Source organism: Cloeon dipterum, chromosome X, assembly GCF_949628265.1.
Source record: "Cloeon dipterum chromosome X, ieCloDipt1.1, whole genome shotgun sequence".
NCBI classification, from domain to species: domain Eukaryota; kingdom Metazoa; phylum Arthropoda; class Insecta; order Ephemeroptera; family Baetidae; genus Cloeon; species Cloeon dipterum.
In genome coordinates, this window is record NC_088790.1 from 7,765,003 (window position 1) to 7,780,966 (window position 15,964).

At 43.0% G+C, this 15,964-nt stretch overlaps 4 protein-coding genes across 9 annotated transcripts in view; 2 read left to right on the forward strand and 2 right to left on the reverse strand.

Annotated features, from left to right (window-relative positions):
• Window positions 1–60: 60 nt before the first annotated feature.
• Ho (Heme oxygenase) lies at window positions 61–1,575 on the forward strand. Of its 2 annotated transcripts, none has more exons than XM_065492962.1 (3): window positions 61–216; window positions 373–466; window positions 708–1,575. In XM_065492962.1, the coding sequence occupies exons 2-3, from the start codon at window positions 379–381 to the stop codon at window positions 1,364–1,366; spliced, it is 747 nt and encodes a 248-aa protein (XP_065349034.1). In that variant the 5' UTR covers window positions 61–216; window positions 373–378; the 3' UTR covers window positions 1,367–1,575. The 2 variants fall into 2 exon arrangements, with proteins under 2 accessions (XP_065349034.1, XP_065349035.1); XM_065492963.1 differs by having other exon boundaries at window positions 68–316.
• On the reverse strand, window positions 1,568–9,031 carry LOC135945314 (citron Rho-interacting kinase-like). Of its 3 annotated transcripts, none has more exons than XM_065492924.1 (29): window positions 8,906–9,031; window positions 8,099–8,318; window positions 7,870–8,045; window positions 7,650–7,810; window positions 7,502–7,597; window positions 7,266–7,446; window positions 7,097–7,210; window positions 6,878–7,040; window positions 6,451–6,821; window positions 6,102–6,392; window positions 5,932–6,048; window positions 5,701–5,874; window positions 5,470–5,644; window positions 5,288–5,408; window positions 5,044–5,230; window positions 4,752–4,979; window positions 4,475–4,696; window positions 4,093–4,422; window positions 3,875–4,036; window positions 3,636–3,824; window positions 3,433–3,580; window positions 3,198–3,379; window positions 3,000–3,141; window positions 2,740–2,944; window positions 2,529–2,683; window positions 2,256–2,474; window positions 2,049–2,201; window positions 1,880–1,994; window positions 1,568–1,824 (listed from the first exon to the last, which is right to left on the reverse strand). In XM_065492924.1, exons 2-29 carry the CDS (start codon window positions 8,304–8,306, stop codon window positions 1,755–1,757), a joined length of 5,055 nt encoding a protein of 1,684 aa, XP_065348996.1. In that variant the 5' UTR covers window positions 8,307–8,318; window positions 8,906–9,031; the 3' UTR covers window positions 1,568–1,754. The 3 variants fall into 3 exon arrangements, with proteins under 3 accessions (XP_065348996.1, XP_065348998.1, XP_065348999.1); XM_065492926.1 differs by having other exon boundaries at window positions 8,099–8,315; window positions 8,906–9,002; XM_065492927.1 differs by lacking the exon at window positions 8,906–9,031 and adding an exon at window positions 8,784–8,871.
• A 135-nt stretch (window positions 9,032–9,166) lies between these two features.
• Cib2 (Calcium and integrin binding family member 2) lies at window positions 9,167–12,804 on the forward strand. 2 transcript variants are annotated; one of them, XM_065492969.1, is made up of 5 exons: window positions 9,167–10,261; window positions 10,377–10,411; window positions 10,475–10,592; window positions 10,653–10,803; window positions 12,356–12,804. In XM_065492969.1, the coding sequence occupies exons 1-5, from the start codon at window positions 10,211–10,213 to the stop codon at window positions 12,571–12,573; spliced, it is 573 nt and encodes a 190-aa protein (XP_065349041.1). In that variant the 5' UTR covers window positions 9,167–10,210; the 3' UTR covers window positions 12,574–12,804. The 2 variants fall into 2 exon arrangements, with proteins under 2 accessions (XP_065349041.1, XP_065349042.1); XM_065492970.1 differs by having other exon boundaries at window positions 10,656–10,803.
• Window positions 12,805–13,106: 302 nt separating this feature from the next.
• The window catches only part of kon (chondroitin sulfate proteoglycan 4-like protein), a 30,332-nt gene continuing 27,474 nt past the window's right edge, over window positions 13,107–15,964 (reverse strand). For both annotated transcript variants that reach the window (XM_065492916.1, XM_065492915.1), the window contains exon 16: window positions 13,107–15,908. In XM_065492916.1, the coding sequence (XP_065348988.1) occupies window positions 13,761–15,908 (2,148 nt within the window). In that variant the 3' untranslated portion in view covers window positions 13,107–13,760. The remainder of the gene's footprint in view (window positions 15,909–15,964) is intronic.

Consider the following 15,964-nt stretch of genomic DNA (forward strand, 5'->3'; position numbering starts at 1 on the left):
AGGCGCCTCCATTGCAGGGAGTGGGAAATGTGGACATGCGAGTCTCTTTCCATTTAAATTTAAATACGTCAAATACACTACACTGGTTCATTGAGCGAAGTCACAACAACAACACTAGTCTCGTAAAACACATAGAAGCGCGGCGGTCATTTAATTGAGTCATTAATTCCATATAAGATTTTGTTGCGATATTCCGGCAAATAATTACACTAAAACGTAAGAAATTCTTAGAAAGGATTCATTCATCGCGTAAAAAGATTATTTTCCCTTTTCTGATTGTCACTCTTCATCCTCAATCGCGCACGGACAGATAGACGTTAGTGCGCAATAAATTAGAGTGTAAAATAATCTTCCTCTTGTTTTTATCTGCAGGCAATCATGAAAACCTTCATCCAAGAAATGCGAGAAGCGACGCGAGACGTACATGACATTAGCGACAAACTTGTCAACGCAAAATTAATGTTTGGTAAGGTTATCCTCTTGCTTATGTGACTTATCCCGTGTTTGTTTGCTGTGATTTCTTCACTGCGGTGAACAACCACAGCCTGAGAGATCACAAATGATCACGTGCACGATTGCTAATCGACTCGCAAAAGATAATAATAGCAGATTCCATCATTTTTTGATAGTTTTAGAACTTCCCAAAATAAATGGAAAAATCCTTTGAATTAAATCTGAATTCCCCCTATTTAAATTTGTTTTCGCAGCAATGTCAGATGACTCGGTGTGGGCGGACGGTTTGCTCATTTTTTACGAGATCTTCAAATTTCTCGAGGGAGCAATGACACGGATGAAAGATTCCCTTATCGGAGAGTTGGACGTGGAGGGATTGAGAAGGACCGAGGCGTTTGAGAAAGACCTCTCGTTTTTCATGGGACGTGGCTGGGAAAAGCACTACCAGCCAAGGCCAGAGGTGGCAGCCTACGTTCGCTACTTGAAAAATTTGGAGGAAACGGACCCACACCAGCTGATGGCGTATATCTACCATCTTTACATGGGCCTTCTCTCTGGAGGCCAAATTTTGCAGAAGAAAAGGCAGCTAACGCACAAGTTCTTCCCCGTGTTCGGCCAGCAGGTGCAGAACCCAACTGACGGCTACGAGATCACCAATTTCCACAATAGGACAATCGCTCAAGTCAAGCGAGACCTGGCCAAGAAAATGAATGAGGTTGCTGCCGAACTGGACGAGGCTACTAAACAAAAACTGATTCAAGAGAGCAGAACTGTTTTCATTAAGAACAACGAAATTATCAGAACTGTACAGGGCGCAACTAATGTGGTTGTTCGGAGAGTTTCAATCTTTCTTGGCACTATTTTACTAGCCGTCGTTATTACTAGCTACCTTTTTAGGCATTACTCGTTTTGAGATCAGGAAAACCAAGGGATATAATCTAATGAGAAAATATGCACTCAGTATTGAAAAATTCGCACAATTATGATGATTAATTGTATTTATCCTGGATCTCAAAATTGGATTTTGATCTGACTGAAACTGTACTGTAAGTAGGTAGAAAAATTTCCACTTAACTAGTCTTTCGTAATATATGTCTGGATTAAAATAGGATAATTACGCAATTTTGTGTTTTATTCAATGCTTAAAAGCTAAGTGCAGTGCTCACAGTAAAATATGTCTAGCAGACGTTGTTACTATTTGAACGAGAAGGACAGTTGGCAAGATCAAAATTTAATACCATAAAATAGGAATTGTATGTTTTTAAAATCCAAATCACCTTAAACAGTTAAAATAGAACTCATCAAGGTTCTTCAGTTTCTAAGGATTCTTCTAATGAAGAGGTGAAGCTAAATTCATCAGCTGGCATATCACTGCAAATTAACAGAAAATTAGAGTCTGATTTATAAAGTCAATTTTTGCAATTACTTGTCAGATGTAAGTGACAAATCTTCGGCTCCCTGACAGCTGATCCTCATAACTGTTGTCGCTCCTGTTGACTGCTGGGCAGTTGCAATAGTCACTCCAGGCTTTGTGCCAGCGCCTAGAGTTGAATGGCTTAGAAATATTATGCACATGACAAATCTTTGTTGGTTACCCAATAGCTTTGGAGAAGTCAGAGCCAAGGATCCCTCATCCACACTCAAGAGACTTGTGGCGTCTTCATCTTTCATGCAAAGTTTATCTGCATTGGGTTTCACTTCATACAAAGCAGACTTGAACTGCACAAAGAGACTGGGTGCACTGTACACTGTTGGAAACAAATGATAATCAATTGCTCAAGGTATGAGGTGATGGAAGTTACCAAAGGCAAGAGGCTTGTGAGCCCACTTGAAGTCACCAGGTCGAGATCTATGGCCGAACGAGTCGAGGAATATGGCCATGTCAGGAAGGCACAGCATGAATTCTGGCTCTGCCTTGCCACTTCTCCTTGTCACGTCGATCAGCTTCACAGGCCCTGTTTTGCTGTTTTTCAGTGACACTCTCACTGAGGAGAGAGAAATGTCTGATATGTCCAAAAATTCTGTGAAATTGAATGAGATTAGGACCTTTACCGTTTAATTATAGATTAGCATACCCTCTACAGAAAAGTCTTGCAAATCAACTTCAAAGATATCATCACAAACAAGGAGCAATGACTGAGGGGTGAACAGAGCACTGGAGGTCGGGAAAGCTGTGGCCAGAAGGCGAATTGGTTCGAATTGAGTGGAGCCAGAGTTCCATTTCAGGAAGCTGGAAAAATTCCACAATCATGATTAACGTCTGGGATGCAAATAGCTCGTCAGTACCTTGTGTGTGTCTTATTTGCAACGCAGAGGAAGGTCATTTCCGTGTCTCCCTTGATGGCCAAAGGTTGAGAGACGACGCAAAAGTGACACTGATCTGGCACATGCTCCAAAGGTTTGGGCGAGATTGATGGTTTGGAGCACTGAGCAGCCTCAGCGGCCACAGTAAGAGCTCTTAATTCACACTGATGCAGGTTTGATGGGGAACCTGCAATTAAAAGAAATGTAAGAATAAGTCTTCATGTTGTAGCAAGCAAACTTACCTGATATAAATAGTGCAATACCCAGGTGAGGGACAAGCGTGATGCTCTTTACTCTATTAATGCCAGAAATGTGGACCAATTGAGTTCCAGCAGCCTTGGCATGGAGGCTGTACAGTCCTTCCTCTGTTCCCAATAAAGTAACCTACGTGTTGCGAATTAATCAGTTTTCACATATTCCAAATTTCAGCATGGACACACCTGTTCAGCAAGGGAGACTGCACAGTTGATTGTGATGCGGCAGTATTCAGGTAGGGTGCGTTGCTCCATAATGATGGGACAGTTTTTGGAGGGGAAGAGAGGCTTTTTCACTTGAAAATCGACTTTTTTCGGTGCCACTTGTGCTGGAGTTGCTGGTGTTGCCAATGCAGCCTCATTAATGACTGGACGTTTTTCCAATTAGTTGAATTTAGTAATTTTGTGTAAGAAAGAATACCTTGTCTTGTGGGAGTAGGGGTTGGCCGACAATCCCAAGTCCTGGCTTTTTCTTTGGCACTCATTGGTGTAGCAAAATTCTTAGACACGTATGGAGAAGGAGCAACATTTTCTTTGGGATGGATTCCAAATATTTTGTCTGCTAGAGTCTGCAAAATATTATAAATGAATTACTTTCAAAGTAAATAATATCCAAATACAAACCCTTTTCTTTTTGCCCGCCTCGCTCTTTGATTGCAAGTACACTATAAGCTTGTTTTGCTGAGCAAGCTGAGCCTCCATTTTCATTATTTTTTCATCATAGCGAATCTTCAGGTTCCTCATTTGCTCTTCAAGCTCGTCAATCCTTTTGCTTCTGTCTTTAGTTGTCAGGTTGGCTTTTTCCAAGGAGAGCTACAATAAGAAGCTTAGCAATTGAGACGACATAATATTCAACGTTTTACAGCAATCTTTTCAGCATCTTCCCTGGCAGCCTGAAGGTCAGTCAGGGTTTCTGAGATTTCTTCCTGCAGATCTGTATTCTTTTCCTTCAGAGAATCGATCACTTGACGCTGTTCCCTTGTGTGTCTGTCACTCACACACAGTGTTTCTTCCAACTCATTGATCTGAATTTGGAAGTATATCATGATTATTTTAATAGAGATTAGATGAAAACACAGACCTGTAGAATTAGTTGTTCATTCTGATTGCGGGCTCCAAGGATCTGGTTTTTCAGTTCTTTTATGTCTTCAACAGCATCTGATTCCCGCATAGCTGCCTCTTGTTTGATTTCGGCCAAAGTTTCCTCAAGCACTTTCTTGGCCGAACGTAGATCGTCGGCCTCTTTAATTTTGGCACTCAAATCGTTGCGCACTTGGGCTATTTCTCCCCTTAGCCTCTGAATCTCGAGCTTTCCTTGTTCAATCTGTACTTCAAAAGCAGCTCTGAGCACGTCAGAGTCGTCCAGCTGTTGCTCCTGCTCAGTGCAGATCTCTCTCAAAGCAGCATTATTCTAAGTTCAAAAATTTGGATAAAGGATTTTCAGGATAGAATGCAAAACAAACCTCCTTTAAAGACTCCAATTGAGCTCGGAGCTGAGCGACTTGGGAGCCAGCGCTCTGAGCATTACTCTTATTCGTTTCAGCATCTTTTTTTAACATGTCTAACGAGTTTTGCAGCTTAGAGGCCAGGTTGGTTTTATCACCAAGTTGATGTTTCAGGGAAGAAAGTTCTTGAACCTTTTCTATCAAACTGGAGTGCAGTTCATTTTCCTTCTTTCTCAGATTCTTAAGTTTTGACGGAACAGTTAGTAGATTTACGCAAATTAGTGCTAGTTTATACCTCAATTTCAGCAGTTGATTTAGTAATCGTGATTTCATTGGACTGCAACTTGTTTTTCAGCTTCTCCAGTTCCGCGACCGTGGTTTTCAGTTTCTCGTCAGTATCAGCCATAGTCTTTTCTATCACTGCCTTTTCCTCCTGGAGAGTTTTGTTCAGCGATTCTGAGGTTTTCAACTCGCGTTGAGTAATGCGGAGGTCCAATTTTGCATCGGAAAGCTCCCGCTCTTTCTGGAGGTTTGAACAAAATAGATTTAATTAGTCAAATATTAGAATCAATGGTGTCAGTATGCACCTTGAAAAGATCAGTCTGAGCAGTCCTGCAAGCTTGCCTGTCAAGCACAGCACCTTCTCTGGACTTTTCTAACTGTGCCTCCACATGCTCAAGTTGCGCTTTCAAGCAATCAATTTCCCTCTGGGTGTTTGCATTACTTTCCTTTTCCATAGGAGGGGTTATACTAACAGTTGCAGCAATAGAAAACCTATTTTTGCATTTCAGAAATATAAAGGTGAATTAGATTATTTAAATATGCTCTTACCGCTTTGACTGATTCAATTCACATGATTGCAGATTTTCGTTCTCCTCCTCCAGACCTTCAATTTTCTCCTCCATTTTGGCCATGCACTCTTCAAGAGCCTCAAACTTCTGCTGCTGCTCCTCTAAGAGTTGAAATAACTCAACAATGAGTCAATGAACAAAAATTGTTTCAACAATTAATACCATGTTTGCTGGTAGCATCCTCAAGCCTTTGCTCCAAATTGCTCTTCTCTGCCTGAAGCTTGTTTACATCCTTTTCAAGGTCAGCAACCTTCTTTTCCAAAGCCCTTTCTTTCCTGGAACTATTCTTAGAGATTTCCAATTCCACTATGGATGTGTCCAACTCATTTTTCAATTTCTAAACAAGAAAAGAGATTAGAATTTAGAATAAGCAATCAAAATTGAATAATTTACCCTCAGCTCTTTTTCATATCTGCTTGACTCAGCTTTAACTGCTTTCTCAGCGTCATCCAACTTACGCTTGTATTCTTCCAGTTTATCAGCCAATTTAATCTTTTCATTTTCAGCCTTGATTGCACGATTTTCCATTAAGTCGTTTTGATCTTTCAAAATTTGGAGATCTTCCACCTATATAATGTTTGATTAAGTGAGAAGTCGTTGCAAAAGTAAACCTTTGTAAATTACCAATGATTTCTTTTGGTTATCAAGTTCAGTTAAGGAGTTCTGAAGACGAGCAGATTCATTCTTCAGCTCCGATATTTTATCTGCACCATCCATGAAACTGAGAGTTTCTCTGCGAGCCTGGTAATCAATCATGCATCAAAATTAGATTTAAACAAATTAAATAGGTATACCTTAGAAATACTGGTCTTCTGTTTATCAAGAAGTGCTTGCAGACGGCTGTTAGCATCCTGTTCAGCTTTTAACTGCTCTCCTTGATTTTTCAACTTACGCTCCACATCTGAGAGCTTAGAGCCACTGCTTTCAAGTTCCTTTTGTGCGGACTCCAGTTGCTTGTTCAGTGCTGACAGTTGCTGCTGCGATGTGACTTGCCACTTGGCTTTCATGCTCTTGACCATTTCCAACGCTTTGCTCTCCACTTCGTGCCTCTCATTCCTCTCTTTTAAGATAGTTTTATGGTATTCCTGAATGAGAGGAAACCGTTAGCTCTTGGCGAACAAGAATATTAATATAATTAGGTACATTAGCCTTCCTGGTTATTTGGTCAAGCTTGTTCTCCACCTCTCGACGGGCAACCATGGCTTCTTCAATGGCGCGCTCCTTCGTTTTCAAAAGGTCCTTTAAAGTTTTCACTTCTCTGGCGCGGGCAACGTCCGGGTGCTCAGATTTTGACTTTAGGGGGCTGAGGACTTCAGGCGCAGACGCTAGGGCTGCAGAAGAAACAGGAGTCTGGTTGGGATTCAGCGAGAAACCGATGAAAGGCAACTGGCGCCCCGAAAATATTTTCTTTGTTAGAAAACACTCAGGGACAGGTGCTTCGAAGTCGTCGACAGAAGCGTTGAAGTTTGACACATCAGTTGCGCAAGATAATATTGGAATATAAGGCGGCACAGCTGAGAAAAAAAAATAATTGTTTTTTAAGCATACATAAAATATAATTTATAATTACTATCTCTGATTGAATTCCATGGAGTTCCAGCGAAAAACGCATGCTTTTTTATCTGCATGGCGTTCAGTCGAGATGAAGCAGGAGAAAGAAGTCCAGTAACCAACTGACGGAACTCCTTGCTATCATTGAAATCAGAGGGGAATGACAGGCTCTCACTTCCCAACTGAAAATAAATCATAAAGTTCAGTTTTAAAGCTTTCACTAGAATTCCTTTATTACCTCATGCGCAAGGATGTTGCTGTAGATGTGCGTCCTGTCCACATTCTTGAATGGGGTAACGCCATAGATCATCTCAAAAGCAACCACACCAAGAGACCAAAAATCGCATTCAACCTAGGAGTCAAAAATATAAATTACCTGAGAATGTGATTTACCAACAAGTACTTACGCCATATTTTCCACCTTCACCAGCGGCAGCTTGCAAAACTTCTGGAGCTATGTACTCAGGTGTTCCAACAGGCACGAGACTGTCAACCTTGCCCTTCTTGTTCAATTTAGCGGCTGAGCCAAAGTCACCAAGTTTCAAGTGACCGCATCGGTCAAGCAAAATGTTGTCAGGTTTAATATCCCTGGTGGAGAAAAATGATTATTAAACCAAACGTTTGTGTCAAGGTTTAGGTCAACCTGTGAACATATCCCATCTTGTGCAGACTGATAATGGCCATTAGAGTTTCTGCCAAGTAGAACTTGGTCATTTCCTCAGTCAAAGTTCCATGGAAGCTAAATTGAAAAAAAATGTACAAATAGTGTTTAAATTTAATACTGCTTTTACTTGTCCAGCAAGCCACTCAGATCTCCTCCAGGAAGGTATTCCATGACGATGTAAAGATGGAGAGCATCTTGAAAGGCGTATTTCAAGTATGGAATCCATTCAGATGCACCAGGTCTAGCAGCTAAAGCCAAAATGTCTCGCTCTTCTTCGTAAGAGTTAGCCTAAGTTTAATGCATGGTGTTCAGTCCATTATTCTAAATTTTTACACTTTGCAACTTACATCTTTTTGTCCAGTGGAGCAAAGTTTTGGAATTTTCTTCAAGGCATACAAATCGGTTGTCTGCTTCTCCCGGACCAACTCCACCTTGCCGAAATTACCGTTCCCAATTACTGCGACAACAGTGAAGTCGCCCTCTTTAATACGCATTGATTTTAACTCTTCAACGGTAGTGGCAACTGAAATTTTTAATTCAATTATGAATAATATCTAATTTTTGCTGTAATCATACATTTGTCGACAAACTCAGCAACTGGTTCTTCTTTCTTGAGTGCCTCCTTGTTGCATTCATCATACAGAGCGATTAGAGCGTCTTGCATAGCCTCTGTGTTCATCTTATTGTTTATTTCATCGCCTTCCAAGCCAATGTAAGGCGACTGCAAGCGTAGGTTCAGTTTCGCGATCCTCGCAGAAATTGACCTCTCTGTTTTGTTATCCATTATCTTCGGCTTCTAAAATTTAAATTAAAAAAAATAAACCATTTTATAATTTTTAACGGTATCTATAGTATGCGCAAATTAAAGATGGTGCAAATTTTTAACTCATCAGTCTACATGATGTGTAAAACAAAATTATTTGCGTTAGGCTTTGGCCCAAAATATCATTATGAATTACATTATGGCAGACTCACCATTTTTGCCCAATTCACACTTCTCGCTAGGATAGGGATTAACATTGAATCTTCCCATCAGAGCGAGAAGTGTGAGCGAGTGTGAGTGAGCGGAAAGTTTGAGCTCCCCATATAACATAATATAACCTGGTTACACTTCTCGCCAGTTTTAAAGATATATGTAATCATATAAAAGGATATGGGTGGTGAAAATTAAATGTCGGGACGAGGGACGAAAAGTGTTTTTTCCATGGAAAATTACAACATTATATACATTGTAATGTATCATATCTATCAAATATCATACTTTTTGTTGATGCAGTATGGTAATCCATAGGAATTGACAAATAAAGAGATGTTAGCGCGAGAAAAACATTGCCATGGGTCAATCATTCCAAAAGAAATAGATATTCAAAAAAATTAACCCACCTTTCATTCGCGTTTTGAGAGAAAAACGCCCTTTCTCGAGAAAGGGCCGTTTGCTGGTAACAACAAGCACCTGTGAAAAACTGTTTTACCTCCAAAACATCCCTCCTCTGTCGCTTACTGGCTGCAGCGGCTCGCTGGCTGAACGCGCTCATTGGCTGTCCGCTCCGAAACGTAACGACAAACTGATATACTTTTGCTATTTGCACGGATTTTCCGTGTGGATAAGGTACATGGACCAGAAGAGTCAGTCTGATTGTGAGACGTTATAGACACTTATGGGTTGAATTACGCTCGCATTCGCAATAATACAATTCTTCAGGGATAACAGAAGAGATGGGAATTTTTATTGGTCTAAATACATACGTGAAAATATATTTGGATTTCGATTTTTCTTTTCAAATTTAAAAAGCGTGCGCGACAAAAATTCGACGGATACTTTATAAAACGAACAGCTCTCAATCGAAATAAAAATAAAACAATATTTATGTTAAAATAAAACTTTTTACACAAGGCATAGTTTTAAAAACCAATTTTTTTATTTTTTGGTTGAGGTAAGATTTTAATAAACTTTTCAGTTTTACCGGATTTTCATTTCCATTAACACATAAAATTTGAGCCAGCGATGATCGAGTGATGATATTTCGTGTAGCATCAAATGATCAACGACGGATTACCCATGGCATCTAGAGAAATTAATAACATCTTGTAATATTATTTTTTGATCCGCCGGTATCTACGATTATCGACAAAGTTGACTTTTCTAATTCCATGAAAATATCAAGCTTGCGTCCAAAAAAAGAAGTCTTTTAAAAAAATGTTAGTGGGATAAAAAAATTGTCATGTTTTTAAAACTCTCAATAATGTGAAAGTTGTTTGAGAATTGATTACCACGATGAACTGATTACGTGTTGATTTAAAAAACACTTTTCTCCCAGATAAAATTCACTTGTGGAGTGGTAAAAAATAACACGCATAAAAAGTACAGACAAACAAGGGGCAATGTATTATGTGTGCTGAGTTTTGTCTCTTTTATCAGGAGCGTGAGTTTATACAAAACCTCGTGGTTAGCGTGTTCCACCCTTAAATAATTATACGGCCAATTGAATAGGGATAGCGAGAGTGCGTGCGTGTTCGCGGTTCGCGTGATATTTGGCACCACACCCTGATTAAGTTGGGGTGTGGAAAGCAAGTCCGCCTGCCTGTTGACCCGCATTACTCGCGGGCCATCATAGAGCGCGCGCGTGCAATCAGCACGTCCCTCTCCCCAGTGCCCGGCACCGAACGTAGACCGCACAAATTATCACCATGGGTAACAAGGTAGTTACTTTCTCCGAGGAACAAATTGACGACTACCAGGTGAGTTTTTCCCTATTAATATTGATGAGCTCGCGCGCCGGGGCTCATGTTCATGCAACAGATTTATCCCGACGGCGGCAGCAGGTTGTAAAACGCGCTATTTTACTTTTTCCAGGACTGCACCTATTTCACGCGCAAGGAAATTTTAAGGTATCGCCCGCAGGCCGTGAATCTTGGCGCCGCACACAGTAATTCAAACTGATTTCCCTGCAGAGTTCACAAGCGCTTCCGCGAATTAAGTCCCAGCACGGTGCCGAAATGCATGACCGGCGACGAGGCTCACACAATTAAAGTGCCGCTCAACTTGATGGAAACGCTGCCCGAGTTCAGGGTGAAAATATGAATATTTAAAAAGTTACAGCCGAAAATCACCAGAGAACTTTGCACTTAGCAGGAAAATCCGTTTCGGAAGCGCATCTTCTCCGTCTTCTCCAGCGACGGCACTGGCAACATGACGTTTGAGGATTTCCTCGAGCTGCTATCAGTGCTGAGCGAACAGGCGCCGCGAGATATCAAAGTGTTTTACGCCTTCAAAATATACGGTAGGTGCAGCGGCAAAGAAAAATTTAGAACGACGACGAGAAAGTGGCTGCTGCATTTTCCATTTATATGCAGGATGTGTAATAATCCCGCGCTCGCGGAACGAAATTGCACACTCGACACGAAATTTATGCATGCCGCTTTGACTACATGCACGGCGGCACAGCCTCGCGCGTAACGCCAGGCGCACACAAAGAGAAATTGAACCGGCGCCCTTCGCGGTGGACAAAAAGAGCAGCGCCGCGGAGAGCGCTGAAAATTAATTGTGGGGATTTCGCTTCATGTGAGTCTGCGGCGAGCTGCTATTGCGAAACGCGACGAGCAATTGAGCCATTTCAAACGGGCTAACGAGCTGTGCTCACCTTTTTACTTTTCGAGCTGGCAGGCATGTTTAGATTGAAATGGCTGGAAATTAAAACTTGCAGACAGAGCATTTCTTGAACTAATATATAAGGACACTTAACGATATCAAGCCTTTGCCTCATATAAGCCTCTTATACAAAGCGTTGTGCTCCAGTTAGTCGACTTGTTCTTTAAAAATAAGGAAAGAGCAGAGAGGTCGTTCTTTCTCGCTAACTAGATTTTTGCGGTGTGCTGCAGGAGTTCCCCATTACTTTTCCCAAGCCTACTCCATTAATGAAAGCATGATTTGTAAGTACAGAAATTTATGCAACTCGCTGCGAACAAAAAATCTTGGTAATCCCTCATCTGCAGAAACGAAGACCTTTACAAAATACAAACAAAAGGCTTCCAGAGGGAAAGAACTTCATTAGTCGCCGTGAATTCGAGGAAAGAGCAAAGCTACTTGAATAAAGAACAATATTTGCCTTGCATTTATAATTAGTTTATAAATAGCTACTGCTCTTCTTTCTGGAACTCTTGTGGATTTTTCAATTTAACCTGGCTAAGAATATGTTTGAATGCGAAATAACTAAAATTTCCATTCAACCGTAATACTACGTGTTACCCAGCTCCAAAAGAGATATATTATGTTCTTTATTATGGGATTTAACATGGTGTTTGTTTTAAAATTTTATTTTAACCACAATACGACGACAAACTAATCGATCGCTCGATCATTTTTACTTTTCCATTGCAAGAAAATATAGCTCCAAAGAAAAAGAGTTGTTTATTATAGGTCATACAAATTTTCTGAGCTAAAAGTTCCATTTTCATTTATAGAATTCATTTTAAATTAACTTAATTTTTGAAATAAATGTAAATTAACTTAATTTTTCCGGAGTTTTGCACTTGTAAAATTAACTTTAATTAGCACTTTGAAGAATCGAAGGCATTAAATGGTGTAAAAATGGTAGCAATATATTTCTCAGATCACCCTATGGAATGGAGTTTTTGTTTCTGACCGTCAGAATTGTTATTGTCTCGACCAAATGAATGAACTCTAAATTGAAAAAAAGCCTAATTTCATTTTTTTAAAGCCATTGCCAATCTGTATTACTGACTAATCAATTTGATCAGTTAACAATAAGGTTAACTTCTTGTTAAATCATATTATCCTCCTTGTTGAGATCTTGTTTGTGTTGTGACCAGCAGATTTCGACGGTGATGAACATATTGGTCCAGCTGACCTGCAACAAGCACTCACGCTGCTCACGAGTAACGAGCTCAACGCCGAGGAGACAAGCCAAGCGTGCGCCAAAGTGGTCGAGGAGTCGGATATCGACGGCGACGGCAAGTTATCATTCATTGAGTTCGAACACGTTATTTTGCGTGCTCCAGATTTTCTCACCACATTTCATATTCGCATATAAATAAGATACTTGTGCGTCTCTCAGCCTCTCTCCGTCTCATCCATTCTCCGCGACACGACGCTAATGTCATATATTGGCATTTTGTGTACCCATAATAACGTAATATCCGCGCCGAGGCGCATTTCAAATGCAAAAGGAAAATTTGGAATTCAAAGCATCAGAGAAGACAGAAAGATATCATTCCTTTTTCCAGGCGTGTATTTTATTGTCGCTAATAAAAGTTGATCCATATGTATTGTATAATTTCTGGAACCATTCCAATGCGGCGACCGTACTGCGTGTCACGACGAATTTTTCTCTAGCGCGCTGTGATCAATTTTTGTGTTATATGCACTCGGCAGTTAAATTCAAAACACGATAAAACGGCACGAGCGATAAATTTGAAGTGTTATTGGATAATTAGAATGGAAATTAGGGTCCTGCAAAACGGCGCGTTCCTTCAATGTTTGTAATTGGCTTCCAACATGTTGATTTACGGATCACGCTGTGTGTGTTCTCTGCTTTGCGCACGCGAGGAAGAAAAAGAGCCTTGGTGTGTTATATTGAAAAATTTATTCTGCACTTCAATATGCATACACATCTTTTTATGTAGTTCCATTCTAAACGAGAATCATAAACTTTCGCCATGAAAAGCGTTGAGATTTATTTACTTTTGACTTGAGTTTTGACGAGAGAGCCAAAATGACTGAGCTTTCAACATACTAATATACATTTTATCTTTTTGCAATACTTACAATAGTATTTCGATTTTTGATTCACATAACAATTCACATTTTGAAAATATTTTGAAAACTTTTACAAACTTACAACAAGCAAGTTATATGTAAAAAACATGCAGCAGACTTGATAAATTTGAAACTGTCAAAAACTTGAGCAAAAAGCATATATTATGTTTTGTAAACGAAATGCTATCGATACACCGGCAGAGCTCTACATCCATCTCTGTGTGCCTCTATTACTTTTGTCAGCTACGAACGTAGAAAATCAATTTCTTACAACCTATACTCGCTTACTCGCTGCTGGCACACCACATAGTTTCATACAAAAATAGCATAAATCACATTCAAAGGAGTGGTTCGAAGTGGCGGAGCGTGCGATAAATTTGCCAGTGTGCGCGTCTCGCCCGCGTCCCCGCGTACGTCGGACCTTAATTTTCGCGCCCGCGGCCGCCCTAAAATCTTACGTACTTAAACCCAGTACTGGTTCCTGCGCAGCATCAGGTTGCTGCTCGCCTTGGGATTTGGCAATTCTAGGTGAGTGTCGTAACTACTCCAGTCTTCTGTGTTGCTCTTGGGCTCGTCGGCCACTCCGTACGGGTACCTCACGTTGATTTCGACGTCCGAGTCGGACGCGGGCAGGGTCGGCTCGTTGAGGATGATGGTGCCGTCCAGCGGGATCACCTTGCACTGCGGGATGGACACCGGGATTGGCGAGACGGCGCGCCAGCTGTCGCTGCTGTCACTGTAGTGGATGGAGCCGTTGATGAAGCGGTTGCTGCGGTTGGGCCGCGGCGACAGCGGCAGCATGTTGTCCGGCGGCCGCGGCAGCGTCGGCGCCGCGTCGATCAGCTCGGAGGCGCCGCCGTTCGAGCCAAACGCGTACTCCTGCTTGCCCTTGGCGACGCCGCCGGCGTGGTCGGTGCAGCGGCGCCGCCGGTTTCGGCACTGCACCAGCACGATTATCAGCACCGACAGCGAGATGATGCCGAAGATGACGATGAACAGCAGCAGGTAGTCGGGGTGGATGTTAGGGCTGACCACGTTGCCCAGGTCCTTGTTGCTGTTGAGGCTGGTGCCGCCGCGGCGCGGTGGACTCACCGACGAGTGCACGTTTGAGCCCGAGTGCTCGCCGCGGTCGTGCCGCACTTGCAGCCGCAGCTCCACCACGGCCGGCTGGAAGATGGAGGCGGCCAGCACGAGCACCAGCAAGTCGTCGACGCCGTGCTGCTCGACGCCCAGCTTCTTGGCTACGTAGTAGATGACGCCGCTCTTGACCTCCTCGTGGCTGAAGCGCTGCACGTCCTTCTCGCGCTCGGTGCTTCCCTGCCCGCCGTGCCCGGACACGCGGATGATCTTCTTGATGCGGCCGTGCCTTGGCTTCTTGGCTATTTCGTACACGGGGTTGCTGTTGGTCAGCACGGCCAGCGGCGTCGCGTCGATCACGTCGAGGCCGAGCCTGTTCTTGGCGCCAGCCACCGCGTTCACGTTTCGCGAGCGCACTAGCAGCGGCTCCACGGTCACGTTGATGCGGCACGCCACCGACTGCACGTCCGTGCCGGGGAACCACGCTGTCAGCTCAAACTGGTCGCTAGAGGTCGTCATATCGGTCTGTACATAAATTATGCGGCGCGTGTCAACGTCCGACTGGCCGAACGAGCCGACGATCGCGTCCCTGAGGTAGAGGTTGCCGTGGCGCGGCTTCGAGCTCACGTTGTACCGAACGTGCACCCGGTTGCCGTTGGTCAGGGCGTCAATATTGTCTGAAGTGATGAAAGACTCGCTTGAGCCTTGCTGAACAGCGATGGGGTGGTCGGATTTCACCGACAGGTTCAGGGGCAGGACGTGGATGTTAAAGACGGTGTAGATCGGGTTGAAGTGACCGTCCGACACGCGGAAGTAGAAACTGGTCGGCTGTAAGGGTCCAGAGTGCTCGTAGAAGATGTGGCCGTGGTTGATGTCATCCTGAGAAAACTTGCCGGCTTTTTGCGTGTGCTCGGCGATGGATCCGTTCCGGTCCTCTTTGTACACCATCAGCAGCCGGCCCTGCTTCGGCTCGTTGATAATGTCGTAGATAATTTCCTTGGCAGAGGTGTCGGGGTCGACCGTGAAGAGATCTTCCGTGGAGAGCTGCTTTCGCTGGCCCTGCACTACGGTCATGTTGGGCGAGTTGGTGCGCAGGGAGAAGGGCTGGTCGTTGATTGGTCGGATATTTATGGGTATGGTGCCGTTGTACAACAGAATCGCGTCCCTTTCTTTGTCTTGAGTTTGCAAAACCAGGGAAAACAAAATTTCATCAGTCTCTGTGTCCGAGTGGTCGTGCTGGTAGATCACGTGGTGCGTGTCCAACTGCTGCTGCGTGAACATGGTACCCACGTCTGCAACAAGACCACCCTGGACAAGCACCTCACCGTTGGCTGGGGCACCTGTCATGAGCATCATCACACTCGGAGCGTTTTTCCACGCGCCGCTGTGCGATTTGAGGAACTGAGCGACACCAGTCATGTTGATCTTGATGGAAGACGCGCCGCCCTCGTCAACGACGATCGGCTCCAGGTTGAGGAACCTCTTCAGCCCTTCGGAAGTCATTGAAGAAACTGATATATCGATGTTGAAGAGCTGGAACAAAAATTTGTGGTTGTTTTTACTTCGCGCAGGATTAAAATTATTAAAAG